A 14,558-nucleotide genomic window follows, 5' to 3' on the forward strand; every position below is an offset into this window, starting at 1 on the left:
ATGCTCCACACATGCCAAAATATCTTACAAATGAGACTGACAACAAACATTATTACTGCTCTCAGTTGCAACATGCTAAGCCTCAAACAGTTAATACACATAGTCAGCTAAGAGTTCTCAGGCATCAGATAAAGCTATAAATTCAGAGATAACCTTCTATAATTCAGCAACAGGACGTGACACATGGTAGACCCTTAATAAACCTTAATAAGCAGCTGATGACGAAATGAATTTCAGAAAGGTCAGCGGAACCTGACCCATCAAACTTGGTGGGTTTTGTAGGGAACCAGGAAAAGAGTGTATGTTAAAAATTAAATACTCATCTGTCACAGCATGGAAGTCCCGTTGGCTTATTGTTGATTCTGACTAACATCTCTGAATATACCCATTAGATCCTTACACTTCTCCCAGGCCGGGTGAGTCACCACCTTCTACAACAATAATTTGGCAAAGGATCTGTGCTTATGCACAAAACAAGAGCCATTTATTTACACACAGAAGGAAAAAATTAGAGGACTCATCCCTCCCCGCCCATTAATGAAATTAGCTGCTTATGTTTTAGCCCTATTTTCTGGTACATTTTTTTCTAGTTTTTCTTTTTTTGTTTTTAATTGAGAGATGTCTGGCTGTATTGTGTCTCCAGCTTCCATATGCAGAATAAACCTAAATCAGCATTTTATTTTAAAAAATGAGTAGCAATTAATTAGTGCCTTAATAGTTATAAGAGGACCCAGTTACTTCTGAGTAAGGCTGGCTCTTTTTGTTTCTTCTTTCTTTAATATATCACAACGGGACAGGTCCCAGGGTCAGTGCCCTACCAGAATATGTCACCGACAAGTCAGGGAGGCCTGGTGGAATGGGTCAGCCAAGTAACAGGAGAGATGGCTGATGAATTTTAAAACACGTGAACCATAAAAATAGTTAAGACCCAGATGGAACAAGACAGAGCGATGTCCCCAGTACTCAGTTAACCTAATAAACCCCTGGGAAGGAGCACTAAGATGACAAAAGAAACCACAGAGCAAATCCCAACAGTTCCCAAATGAAAACTTGCACTCTTGAAGAGAACGCCATTGTTTAAGCATTTACAATTTGATGGATGTGCTCTGTGACAGTGCACCATGACCACCATGATGCTTCCATGGCAGTGAAGACTCAACGCATCACCATCTATGTGTCTCCGCGGTGGCCCAGCAGGGGGCTCCTGGCCATCCTGCCGTCTTGAGTCTGGGCGAGCAGTACTCCAAGGTTCTCCCTCGTCCAGGCCACGGCAGGTCACAGCAACCTGACCGTGGCTGAACCGAAACCACCTGCACACATGGCCTCGTGGGGATCGGGCAAGGAATCGAACAGCAAGCACACGAACGGAAGGAACACTCACGGAGCACCTCTTCAATCCACTGTCCACACCACCCTCGAAGTGATCATCCCAAACAAACATGTGCTTCAGCTACTCTCTCTGCGGAAAACCCTGTGATGGATCCCACTGCCCAGAGCCCAACCTCCATCCAACCCCTCCCCTGTCTGATAAACCCCTCCGAGCCTGGCTCTCGCCCACCTCCATCTCCTCGGCTTTGGCTGTGCCCTTCCACACAACCTCTGTTCCATCCTCCTTGAGCTCCATGCCTTTCCCTCCGCCGGGGCCACTTTCTCGGGCACCATCTCCACCTCCGCATGCCAGTCCACACCCCCTCCGCCCAGAAGGCAGGGGCAGCCCGTCACCAAGAGTGGGGTGGTGCCCCTCCTCCATGTTCCTGCAGCACCCTAGATAGACTGACACTGCGACCATGTGTCAGCCTTCAGAGGGCCTGTCCTTGCACGGATCTGTGCCTGGCCCCAGCCTGGCCCCCAGCACACACTCAGCATTTGGTGAACGAATGTGCCCTAAGGCAGCTCCATCTGACTGCCCAGTGCCAGCCACACAGGTCCTGCGCCAACAACGGGGTGTGGACTGTCCCCAACAGAAGAAACAAGTTTCCAAAGGACCAGCATCAGGTAGCCGAAGCCATCCCTATCTTTAAACAGAATCTCCACAGTGCAAGGCGGGTCCAAGCTGGACTTTTTCAGGGGGAACAAGTGACAAGTGATGACTTTGGGCTACACATGAAAGAGAACACAGATAAAAAGAAAGACATGGGTTAGTGTTCTTTTTTTTCCATTATTATTAGAAATAAAAAAAAACGGACCTTATTTCAAAATATGACAGGAAGGCCTCTCCCTCTTATCATATTTCAAAACTAATCTACTCCCAGACAATCTGAAGAGGTTTCCTTCTTATTACGGGGGAAGGGGGGGGTGTAGATTTTGGGTCAGCAGATTTTATTGTTTCCAGATGTTCATAGCTCTGGGATTTGCTACAAGATTTCAGAGAGCAGCAGGGAGGCAGCAGCATCAGGTTGGGGGGGGGGGGGTGAGAGGCAGAATGAGAGAGCACAAACAGAAAGGCACTCCAGGAAGAAGGGGAACTCTTACCGTCACCGGGAAGACAGCATCTTTTCCAACTGCCCCAATGAACAGGCAAGAGGCCCTGGCTACTGCCAGAGAATCTTCAAAGACACGCTTACGCAGTAGAGAAATTTGTTTTCCTACTAGGTGGAGAGCTTCGTTTTCCTATTACAAACATACGACAAGATCTACACAGTGGGTTCCTGGGGTGGCCAAAGCAAGCCCAGGCTTCTGAAATGTCAGGGAGGTTTTGCCCCCGAACAAAACACTTCATTGCTCAGAAAAGCTCCACGCAGAAAACCCTTCCTGTAAATAAGCTGTGATAGTGTATGAGCAACTCCACGGGCTGGAGGCTCTATTTGAAGCTCTGTCCGTTTGATAGAGAGCCACACCTGGGATGTGACAATATTTCGGAAGTAAGAGTGGGAGAAGGAGAAAGCTTGGGAACGACCCTGTTCTGAACTCGAGTTGCTGTCCTCTGATCGTGACCTGAAATGACAGATAACGGATGGGCTTCCCCCATGAGTGCTCAGATTAGGAACTAAGGGACATAAAAGACCTAAATATACAACTGTCTCTGCTGGCTAAGCCTCTCAGAAACTGGACTCTTGCACCAGAACAAAAGACATTTCTAAATCTATTGTTGATCTCGTTGCAAAGAAATTCACACTCTGAGTCATTTAACACATCAAATGCTATTTTTCCAGGGGTTTTTTTTCCCCATGCCATTCATTAGCCTAACAAAAAACAACCTTGGCAGACCATGTCAACCATAAAGGAAGACACGTAACAAATATAATAATATAATATTAATGGATAAAAATGCTTCCACTATACTGATAACCATCAGCTTGCAGTTTGTAATCAAGGTTTTGCATTTCTTAGTTAATTCGCAAGAAAAAGAATACTCTTCATTTACTCTTACAAAAGTGAAATAAATTTAAAAACAGCACTTATATTTTCATTCCGCAGGTCTAGGTTTTGTGAAGCACAGTTTTAGTTTGTTTTTATATCCACACAATCAGAATAAAACTCAAAGGTGAATCGGGCACTTCTTTATTTCTTATTTTCCTTTCCTCGTGCTATGCTAAATGTTGGCAGGTAGTGAGTTCTCTATTACATGGTGTGTTTTTGCCCACACCAGGTGAACTAAAGATTGACCAAGAGTCAACATCCTTGCTCTGAAACATGTATGTGACAATTAAATATTGTAGAAACGGTTGCAAAAGGTGAGAAGAGAATTGCTCTCACTATAAAAACTCAGTTGAATGCTTTAGAAAGCCATGGATGAGGAGCTGTTATAGCATTACAACAGTGCTGTCGAACAAGGAGTGGGTTAACTCTAAAAGACTGCAGACTAGGGCAGTATTAAAAAAAAAAATCTAAGGCCCTGGCTGGTTGGCTCAGTGGTAGAGCGTCGGCCTGGCATGCAGGAGTCCCGGGTTTGATTCCCAGCCAGGGCACACAGGAGAAGTGCCCATCTGTTTCTCCACCCCCCCCCTTCCTCTCTGTCTCTCTCTTTCCCTCCTGCAGCCGAGGCTCCACTGGAGCAAAGATGGCCCAGGCACTGAGGATGGCTCTGTGGCCTCTGCCTCAGGCACTAGAGTGGCTCTGGATGCAACAGAGCGAGGCCCCAGATGGGCAAAGCATCGCCCCCTGGTGGGCATGCCGGGTGGATCCGGTTGGGCGCATGCGGGAGTCTGTCTGACCGCCTCCCCATTTCCAGCTTTGGAAAAACGCAAAAAAAAAAAAAAAAAATCTAGAGAACTCTGCACTCAAGTCACTCTGTTCCTCTCTAAAAAAAACCCCACACTGGCCTGACCTGTGGTGGTGCAAGGGAAAAGAGTGTCAACCTGGAACACTGAGGTCACTGGTTCAAAAACCCAGAGCTTGCCCAGTCAAGGCACATAAGACAACCAATCAAGCAATGAACAACTCAAGTAAAGCAACTCTGAGTTGATACTTCCCACTACCCATCCCCCCTCCCACTACCCATCCCCCTCTCTCCTCTCTCTGTAAAAATCAATAAGTAAAATCTTTAAAAAATAAAAATAAAGAGGCGCTGGCCAATTGGCTCAGCCATAGAGCATCAGCCCAGCGTGTGAAGTCCCAGGTTCGATTCCTGGCCAGGGCACAGAGGAAAAACTCCCATCTGTTTCTTGACCCTTCCCCCTCTCCTTTCTCTCTATCTCTCTCTTCCCCTCCCACAGCCAAGGCTCCATCAGAGCAAAGTTGGCCCGGGCACTGAGGATGGCTCCATGGCCTCTGTCTCAGGCACCAGAATGGCTCTGATTGCAGGGAGCAACACCCCAGAGGGGCCGATCATCGCCCCCTGGCCGCATGGATCCCAGTCAGGCACATGCAGGTGTCCATCTGCCTCCCCCTGCTTCTCACTTCAAAAAATACAAAAAAAAAGAAAGAAGTGGCCCTGGCCGGTTGGCTCAGTGGTAGAGCGTCGGCCTGGCGTGCAGAAGTCCCGGGTTCGATTCCCGGCCAGGGCACACAGGAGAGGCGCCCATCTGCTTCTCCACCCCTTCCCCTCTCCTTCCTCTCTGTCTCTCTCTTCCCCTCCCGCAGCGAGGCTCCATTGGAGCAAAGATGGCCCGGGTGCTGGGGATGGCTCTTGGCCTCTGACCCAGGCGCTGGAGTAGCTCTGGTGGCGACAGAGCGACGCCCCGGAGGGGCAGAGCGTTGCCCCCTGGTGGGCGTGCCGGGTGGATTCTGGTCGGGCGCATGCGGGAGTCTGACTGTCTATCCCCGTTTCCAGCTTCAGAAAAATACAAAAAAAAAAAAAAGAAAGGAGAGGAAAGAAGAAAGGGAGGGAGGGAGGGAGAGAGGGAGGAAGGGTAGGAAGGAGAGAAGGAAGGAAGGAAGGAAACCCAAACTGGAAACTGCACTGATGCATTATGGGTATTTATCATAAGAAAGACCATAGGGAATTCCTCTTAGCAGATACTCAAAAAAAAAAAAGAAAAAAAAAAAGGACAAGGTATGCTGGAAGACTGTCAACTGAATGCCTGTCCCTATATTTTAAATTATGGTTGTGTGTTACATTTTGTAATTAAGTGGGCTTGAGCCAGGTGGCTTTGTGGGCTTGCAAAAGGCAGATGAAAAACAAAGGAGCCAACGAGTGAAGCCATTCATGAAAGACACACAGACAGATCTGAGGAAACCTCCCTCGGCTCCTGCTCTCTGAAGATATCCAGGGTTAAAAGAGATCAGAATTCGTACCCAGAATAGACATTCAATCTTCTAACCAATGGTCCCAAAAATAAAATCACAGTGGAACGCAGAGGTTCTCAAAGGCACAGCTAAGCTTTCATACAGCCTCATCTACTTGGCGTACAGTTAAAAAACCACAGAAGAATTGGGTCTCAGTAAGTGAACCCAAAGGCCATTGAAAGCAAAAGATTTCCCCAGTAGCTCGTTTTCAGTACCAAGAGGCTGAGCTCCCCCAGCCCCGTCTGCAAGATGCACATATAAGCACCGAGAACTTGCGCCTTACCTTCTGACGCTGCTGGATGTTGGCCACGGTGTCGGGCTGGAAGTCCAGCTTGTCTGTGCGGCAGAGTTTCCAGTACAGGATGACCACAATCACCATCACCACCAGCACAGGAATGACCACGCCAACGATGACCCAGAGGTTGTTGCTCTGGGATGCTGGGGACGGCCTCTTCACCCTGTCCACGGCTGCAGACACAAGGGAGAAAGGTTTTTCAGGAACTCCTTTACTGGACACAGCCCTGTTGGGCAGTGACTGTCTGTGCTTTCTTCTCAGACAAACCTGTCATTTCAGCTTAGGACCCCTGGCTAGAGGCTATGATCTCCAGATGACAGGGAACGCGACCAAGTCAACAGACACAGCACAGAAGGTGACATCTAGAATACATTAGGGATCACGGTGACATGTGTCTAAAAGAACACGGCTAATTCCAGAGCAAGGCTAGGTTAACGCCAGGTTTCCTGACTTGCAGTTTATTCTACAAGCTCACCCTCGATCCTCACTGCAAGAACACTTCGATACCAAAAACTAGAAATCTTAAATGTTGTCTAAGAACACTGCCTTAACTTCCTCACCTGTTTCTCCTTCTAACCAGGTCTTTTAATCGAACTTGCTCTACTTAAGGTGCCAGCTGTCCAGTCTAAAATCACATGACATCACTTTCTCTCTTGCTCCCCAGCCATCTTGGTGGCTGCTCTGGATTGGGGACCATCCTGCCCCTAAGGCAGGCAGGTGGTAGCTGCAAAGAGACAAAACACTGCTGGAGTCCATCAACTCCAGGCTCCAACTCGTTTTGAAAAGTGGGAAGTACACGCTGGGGTACAAGCAGACTCTGCAAATGACCAGACCAGGCAAAGCAAAACTGGTCACCTTCACCAACAACTGTCCCACCTCAAGGAAATCTGAAAATAGAGCACATCGCCATGTTGGCCAAAACTGGGGTCCATCTCTCTCCAGTGGAGATATTATTGAATTGGGCACAACATGTGGAAAATACTACAGAGTGTGCATACCAGCTGTCATTGACCTAGGGAAGGCATGGCCAACAGTTTTTGCCCCCGGGCCACATTAGAAAGAAAACTTTTTTCACAGGCTGGATAAAATATTAAAATTTAAAAATGTTGCCTGACTAGGCAGTGGCACAGTGGATAGAGCGTCAGACTGGGATGCGGAGGACCCAGGTTCGAGAACCTGAGGTTGCCACCTTGAGTGTGAGCTCATTTGGTTTGAGCAAAGCTCACCAGCTTGGACCCAAGGTCGCTGGCTCGAGCAAGGGGTTACTCGGTCTGCTGTAGCCTCAAGGTTACAGCACATATGAGAAAGCAATCAATGAACAACTAAGGTGTCGCAACGAAAAACTGATCTGTCCCTAGCTATCCCTCTCTCTGTCTCTGTAAAAAAAAAAAAAAAATTAAAAATGTTAAATACAAAAATGATTCATTTAAGTAAACAAAATTTTATTATGTAATTTGTTTATTAATAAATGTGAGTGAAAAAATTTTAATATACAATATTATTTTAATAAAAATATAATTACATACTGTATAAATATCCAAACTGTATCGCAATCAATCAAAACAATATTTAATTAATAGAATGAGCTTGAAGGGGTTATACCACAAATAAAACAATTATTTTGTTTTATAAACAGCTTGGACACGTTTTCAGTTATCAACTGCAGCTATTGTCTATGCTACAATGCCACTTGATTCAGCACACTTGACCACAAAAATAATGAATTGTTTAACCTTGGGTGCGCACTGGCAAACTCCGCCTAAATTAAGAATGTGGGTTTCAGCCCTGGCCGCTTGGCTCAGTGGTAGAGCATTGACCCGGCGTGTGGAAGTCCTGGGTTCGATTCCCGGCCAGGGCACATAGGAGAGGCGCCCATCTGCTTCTCTACCCCTCCCCCTCTTCTTCCTCTCTGTCTCTCTCTTCCCCTCCTGCAGCCAAGGCTCCATTGGAGCAAAGTTGGCCCTGGCGCTGGGGATGGCTCCGTGGCCTCCGCCTCAGGCACTAGAATGGCTCGGGTTGTAATAGAGCAATGCCCTAGATGGGCAGAGCATCGCCCCCTAGTGAGCATACTTGGGTGGATCTTAGTCGGGCGTATGCGGGAGTCTCTCTGCCTCCCCGCTTCTCACTTCAGGAAAATACAAAAAAAAAAAAAAAAAAGAATGTGGGTTTCACATTGCCGCTAAATGTCAAACAGTTCATAACAAATACAGACGAGCACAAAAGTTGTAAATCTTTATAATGGAATTTTTTTTTAAATAAAGAAGTATCACAAATCCATTCGACCAATTACAGGTATTGATCGACTTACGACCTATGCAACTTACAACCATTCAACTTTATGACTACAATCGCTAGCCACGACTGCTCTACGTCTGGCAGTGCAAGCATTGCCCAGCTGGGCATATGACAGTGCAGACCAGCTTCCAGCAGCACTACCATCTCCGCGTGCACCATTTCAACTGTTATCCCAGACTCGGTACAGCAATTTGTATTTTGTGTCTTGGAAACATACAATTCAGACAAAGCTCACCATGTTTATGAAAAAACCAACTCCAGTAAACCCAACTGCTGCCTCAGATGACAACATCAATGATCCGCAGCCAAGCACCAGTGGCCAATAAAATGTTTCGTACATGTTTATATATTTTGATATGTTTTGCAATTGGGAAAATGTTTCCTATGGTATTTTTTACACCTGTATTTTGTATTTTTGTATACACCTATATTTTATAATTTTGTATGTTTTGCAAATATTAAACCAGTTGTACTGGTAATGCAGTGTTTTACTTAAACCTGACGAATGTAAAAATAAGAAACAAATGGTGTAGAGATGATACAAATGGCATAAAATAAACAAAGAAAATTATAATATATAACAATAATGAAAGAAAATTACGATAAAATATGACTTAAAGATTTTTATAACATCATTTCACAGTACTGTACATATAGCCTACTCAATTTACGACCAAATCATGTTACGACCGGTCTGTCGGAACCAATCATGGTCATAAGTCGAGCACTAACTGTATTGGAAGTTAACCCCAGATTAGTCACATGTGGAATTCTTTTCCGCATATCACTATCTTCTTAAATATCTCGATTTCCAATAATCAAAGGCGCTTCTGCTTCTGAGTAGCTGAGATTTTAAAATAGTGGAGAATATTAAAAATTTAATTGCAGGCCAGATCTGGCTTGTGGGCCATATGTTGGCCATGCCTGACCTAGGGCCTAGTCTAGGCGATTCTGATATTAGCAGCATGTGAGAACAGACAGGCGAAAAAGAAATCACGCAAAATTGGTCTTGAATAAAACGGGCCAGAGCTTGTTGTAAAATGATAATAATAATAAAAATAAACCACATTAAATCAAACTTATTTTGAAACTGCTCCTCTCCACCCTCCTGTGACCCCCACCCTAATCCCCCATCTCCTATGGCCTTGCATGATTATGGTTCTATTATTCTGTCCTCCTTAATTTCCTTTGCCAGCTCCTATCCCTCACCCTGCCTCCTAGCGCTGGGCCTCGCCCCCTTCACTCCCTACCCATCCCCTTTAGAGGACTCAGATCTTCTCTAAGCTAGGGTTCCGGTCACCAGGCTCCAAAAACCAAAACGCCCCCTCCTGCCTGCCCACCCTTCTCACCCGTGAGAGGGCCAATTCCTTTGCAGAGGGGTACCTTCCTCTTTCTTTTAAGATGCATTTTATTACATAACTACACTGCCCGCTGATGCTGTGCTCATGAATACAGTCCTGGCTCTAAGTCTCATCTTTTCAAATACATCTCGGTCTCCACGGGCAGGGACTGCGCTTCACGCCCTTGACTCACCCTATAATGGTTAACACATGCTATGGGAGCAACGTGTTTCTGCTCCAAACTGTAACAGAAACGATTCTCCGAGCTGCGTTCTGTTTGGGCTGAGGCCCCGGAGAGAGTGACACAGGCAGGAGCCAGCAGCACTCCACCGCACACACGCTGGGACAGAAGCGCCAATTACAGAGCAGAGACAGCGCAGGACACGGGAAAGGTAACAGTGTGATCAAAATGTGTGCTTTTAAATGTGGCCTAAATAGAGCTCATTTTTACACGAAAACAACTAACACTGTAGAAGAAGGGACATAAAGAATCACACTGAGGGTCCGGGACACCTGCAGGCTCTCCTTAGTTCTAACCCAGTAAAACCCTGTGAGCAGCACTGATTAATCTAAATGAGGCCCTGACTTGGGTCCACAGCTGCCTCGGGCTGGCCCTGGTGTTGGCTGGGGCTTCCAACCCCAGAACTGTTACCCTGGGGTTTTTAGCACAGAATGAAGGAAAGAGAGGTGCAAAGAGAAGATGAAAGTAGGTTTGAAAGGTGCTCGTACCCCGCTGCAATAGATCTTTTTAAAAGGCGACGTGCTTAGCTGGAGAAGAGGCACCTCTCCGACAACCAGAGATGTCTTATATGAAAAGTAAATATAAGTTAAGCACCTTATTTTTTCTTCACTGCTCTGAAACAGAGCCCACTCTGCAATCACATCTCAAATCCACACACCACCAGTGGTTATTTGCTCCAAGTCTCCCATCAATGTCTATAAAATGCAGCGAGTATCACTGAGCAGTGAGTTTCATTGCTCTCAGGATCACAAAGGAAAAACAGTCGCATTAACATAGCGGTCCGATTCATAAAGGTGTAGTTAGAGAAATACACTCTTCTGTGCTTCTCCATTTCTTCATTTTAAATACCCAAAATCTGTGCGTTGGGGGGAAAAAATGGCACTCTGAGAAAAGCCCTTGCCAGGGAGACAGGGGCCTCATATCTTCCAAAAATAATAAAGAAATATCAAACTGCCTCTTTCTAAATGTGAGCCAAGGGTGGGAGAGAAGCAGGATCGAAAAGGGGAAGGATCAAGGGCTTCTTTGTGTTCAAAGACCCAGGAGGAAGCAAAGGGCACCTCCCAGCTTCCTGCGTGACTCACTGTCCCCACCAACGTTCAAAATATGACATAGAAGATCTTGGAATAAATACAGAAAAAACACGTTATTTTACCTAAGACAAATTTTGAAAAGGAGAAATAGGACAGGAGTAGGGGAAAAAAAATATTCAAGTTACCTTAAGCGACTATAACTCACTAGAATGCTATGGAGACAAAATACTAAGTAAGAAAAACAGCAGTGAAGGCTATAACCACAAGCAAACGAAATAAAGGTCTTTTCAGCCCTGGCCGGGTAGCTCAGTTGGTTAGGGCATTGTCCCAATACGCCCAAGGCTACAGGTTCAACCCTGACCAGGGCACATAGAAGAGTTAACCAAGGAATGCATAAATAAGTGGAACAGTAAATCAATGTTTCTCTCTCTCTCCCCCTTCTTCTTCTCTCTCTCTCTAATCAATCATTTTTAATTTTTTTAAAAAAGGTATTTTCAAATAAGTTTTAACAACTGACATCTTATGTAAGTGCTACTTAATAATATGGGTTTAAGACATCTACTATCCCCACATAAGAATGCTTTAAATTTAGAGTTCACTGTCAGAAAAAGACTAGCCTCTGACCCCAGCACAGCACAGCACAGACAACCAGTTAGGGGCTACACCTCGGGCACTTACGTTGGGCAACAGCGCCTTGAATTCGGTAACCCAAGATTATGGCAGCTCTCTGGATATCTATCTTGTTAATCAGATCCGAAGATTTGACTGCACTGAGCCTTTCTCCATCTTGATCCTCCACGAAGTAGATGAGCTGCACGGGATTGTCGTCTCCCTCCAGTCTGGACACATTCACCACCTGAAGGACAACAGAAACCACTGGTGCTTTAGAATCTCGCATGTCCAGAGGTCCTTGCCCCAGGCACGCAACCTTGACAGTGTTATTTGGATTCACTCTGGTCCTCCTAAAAAGCTCCTTACTCTATTCTGGGTTCCAGAACCCCCATGAAGCTCTCTGGACAGGAAGAGGGACAATTATAATGAAACTTCCTCTGTGCAGAATAACAAATGAACTTCATCTTACTCAAAGCCTTCTCTGCGACCAAGGGCCAAGTAGGATACACAGATCACAGGGTTGCCAAATCCAAGAATCTAGACCTGCTACCAAGAAGTTCCAATATGTCACGGGAGGATGCTGCTGTCCTCCTAACATCAACCACAAAAGTGAGGCACACCCCTGGTCATCGGAAACTATTAACAGTTCTATTCAAACCCTTCTTAAATCTACTAGCATTTTCTCCCTGTTCTTCTGAAGCAGGGTTGCTCAACCTTGGTACTAACGCCATTTTGGTTCAGATAATTCTTAGATGTGGGGGCCTGTGCCGTGCGTTGTGAGATGTTTAGAGCAGTCCTGCTCTCTAATCACTAGATGCCAGTAGCAACAGCCACGACCTCCCTCACCAGTTGTGACAAGCAGAATGTTGCCAGACAGTGCCAATATGTGCCCTGGGGGGGGGGGGGACAGGGAAGGGGCAAAATCATCCCTGGTTCCTCTGTGCAGTGAAACTTCCTCTGTGCAGAATAACAAATGAACTTCATCTTACTCAAAGCCTTCTCTGCGACCAAGGGCCAAGTAGGATACACAGATTACAGGATTGTCAAATCCAAGAATCTAGACCTGCTACCAAGAAGTTCCAATATGTCACGGGAGGTAATCTCCAATATGAGATTACCCCAAATTACCACTGTTCTTGGGGTAATCTCATAAATTCTTTTATTTCAAGATTTTATTTATTGATTTTACAGAGAGTGGGGAGGAACGAGAAGTACCAACTCAGAGTTGCTTTATTTTAGCCGTTCACTGATTGCTTGTCGTATGTGCCTTGACCAGGTAAGCCCAAGGTTTTGAACAGGTAGACTTCAGCATTCCTGGTTGAGGCCCTACCCCCTGCACCATCACAGGCCAGGCATATCTCATAAACTCTTTAGTAACTCACTCTCAAATGGAGAGATCATTCAGAGAAATTATCAATAAGGAAATAGCAGATTTGAACAACACTACCGACCTAAGAGACATATCCAGAACATCCCACCCAATAACAGAATACACATTCTTCTCAAGGGCACACAGGACATATTCTAGGGTAGACAAAAATCATCTCAAAAGTGGAATCTAGCATCAATAAAACTAATTATTGAGTTAATTTAAAACATTCAACATTTTCAAGAGTATGAGTTTGGGCCTGACCAGGTGGTGGCGCAGTGGATAGAGTGTCAGACTGGGATGTGGAAGACCCAGGTTCGAGATCCCGAGGTTGCCAGCTTGAGCGCGGTCTCATCTGGTTTGAGCAAAAAGCTCACCAGCTTGGACCCAAGGTCGCTGGCTCTGAGCAAGGGGTTACTCCATCTGCTGAAGGCCCCCAATCAAGGCACGTATGAGAAAGCAATCAATCAATGAACAACTAAGGTGCTGCTACGAAGAATTGTTTCTCATCTTTCTCCCTTCCTGTCCATCTGTCCCTCTCTCTGACTCTCTCTGTCTCTGCAAAAAAAAAAAAAAGGATATGATTTTGGGGTGACAGAATGGACACTTTGGGGCGATTCTAGGAAATTGATTGTTTTGAAAATTGACTGAAACAAGAAAAAAAAACATTTCTTCTCTCTTGCCATTCTTCTTGACTATGAAGATATGCTATAGTAATATCTCAATCTGACTATAGAGGTAAACTTCCTTGCTTTGAAGGACCTAGATTACTAGATTAAACTCACCTGGATAATCCAAAATAATCTCCTCATATCAAGGTTCTTAAATTATATCTGCAAAGTCCTTTTTGCCAGTTAAGTTAATATTTTTGCAGAAATATGGAATAAGGACATAAACATGATTAGGAGGTGCAGGGAAACATTCTGCCTATGACAATTTAGGCAATATATATTTTTGTGATATCTATTTTGCCAAATGCTTGTATAGGCATCCAGCTTAATCTTAGTTGTTATAAACATAGTCCTTTATGATACTTTCATTTTCAATTTATTCATGTTTTTATGTTTATAGTTTTTTTGTAGGTAATATGTAGCTGATTCTTTTATGTGCAGACTGAGGATCATTGCCTTTTAATTGGGCTATTAAGCACATTTACATGTAATGCAATTATTTTTCTATGGTTAGGTTGAAATTCACTACTGTCTGTTCCTTCTGGTCTTTGTTCACTTTTTCCTCTCTTTTTGCCATTTTTGAATTGATTAGATTATATATTTTATTTCATTTTCCCTATTAACTATTTTTTAATTTAATGGTTCCTTTATGATTTATAGTACACATCTTAAACTTATTACATTCTGTCTTTAAGTACTATGATAGCACTTTACATAAAGCATAAGGATACTTAAAATAGTAGTATGCTTCCTTTCTTTCCTCTCCTAGTCTTTGTGCTATATATTGTACATTAAACTTCTACATGTGTTTTAAACCTTGTGCTTCATTGTTGTCATCTTTTAAAACTGTCACTGTCATATAAAAAAGTTATATAATAATAAATGATCTTGTATATTTACAAAAAAAAAAAAAGTGGAATCTAATTAAAGATTCTATAAGCTTATCCAATCTGAAAATAACAGTAAAATTTAATTCCAGGATCCTTTCTGGATGACATCTTATCAGACTCATATCTGGGACCCATATAATCATGGTG

At 44.5% G+C, this 14,558-nt stretch overlaps 1 protein-coding gene across 4 annotated transcripts in view; it reads right to left on the reverse strand.

Moving 5' to 3' along the window:
- KIAA1549 (KIAA1549 ortholog) overlaps positions 1 to 14,558 on the reverse strand; it is a 134,883-nt gene that overhangs the window by 47,119 nt on the left and 73,206 nt on the right. For all 4 annotated transcript variants that reach the window (XR_010748833.1, XM_066362826.1, XM_066362825.1 and 1 more), the window contains exons 9-10: positions 11,548 to 11,725; positions 5,951 to 6,135 (exon numbers count right to left, since the gene is read on the reverse strand). Coding sequence is in view for 3 of the 4 variants with exons in the window: in XM_066362826.1 (XP_066218923.1) it covers positions 5,951 to 6,135; positions 11,548 to 11,725 (363 nt within the window). In the remaining variant the exon portion in view is untranslated. The remainder of the gene's footprint in view (positions 1 to 5,950; positions 6,136 to 11,547; positions 11,726 to 14,558) is intronic.

Source organism: Saccopteryx leptura, chromosome 2, assembly GCF_036850995.1.
Source record: "Saccopteryx leptura isolate mSacLep1 chromosome 2, mSacLep1_pri_phased_curated, whole genome shotgun sequence".
NCBI classification, from domain to species: Eukaryota; Metazoa; Chordata; class Mammalia; order Chiroptera; family Emballonuridae; genus Saccopteryx; species Saccopteryx leptura.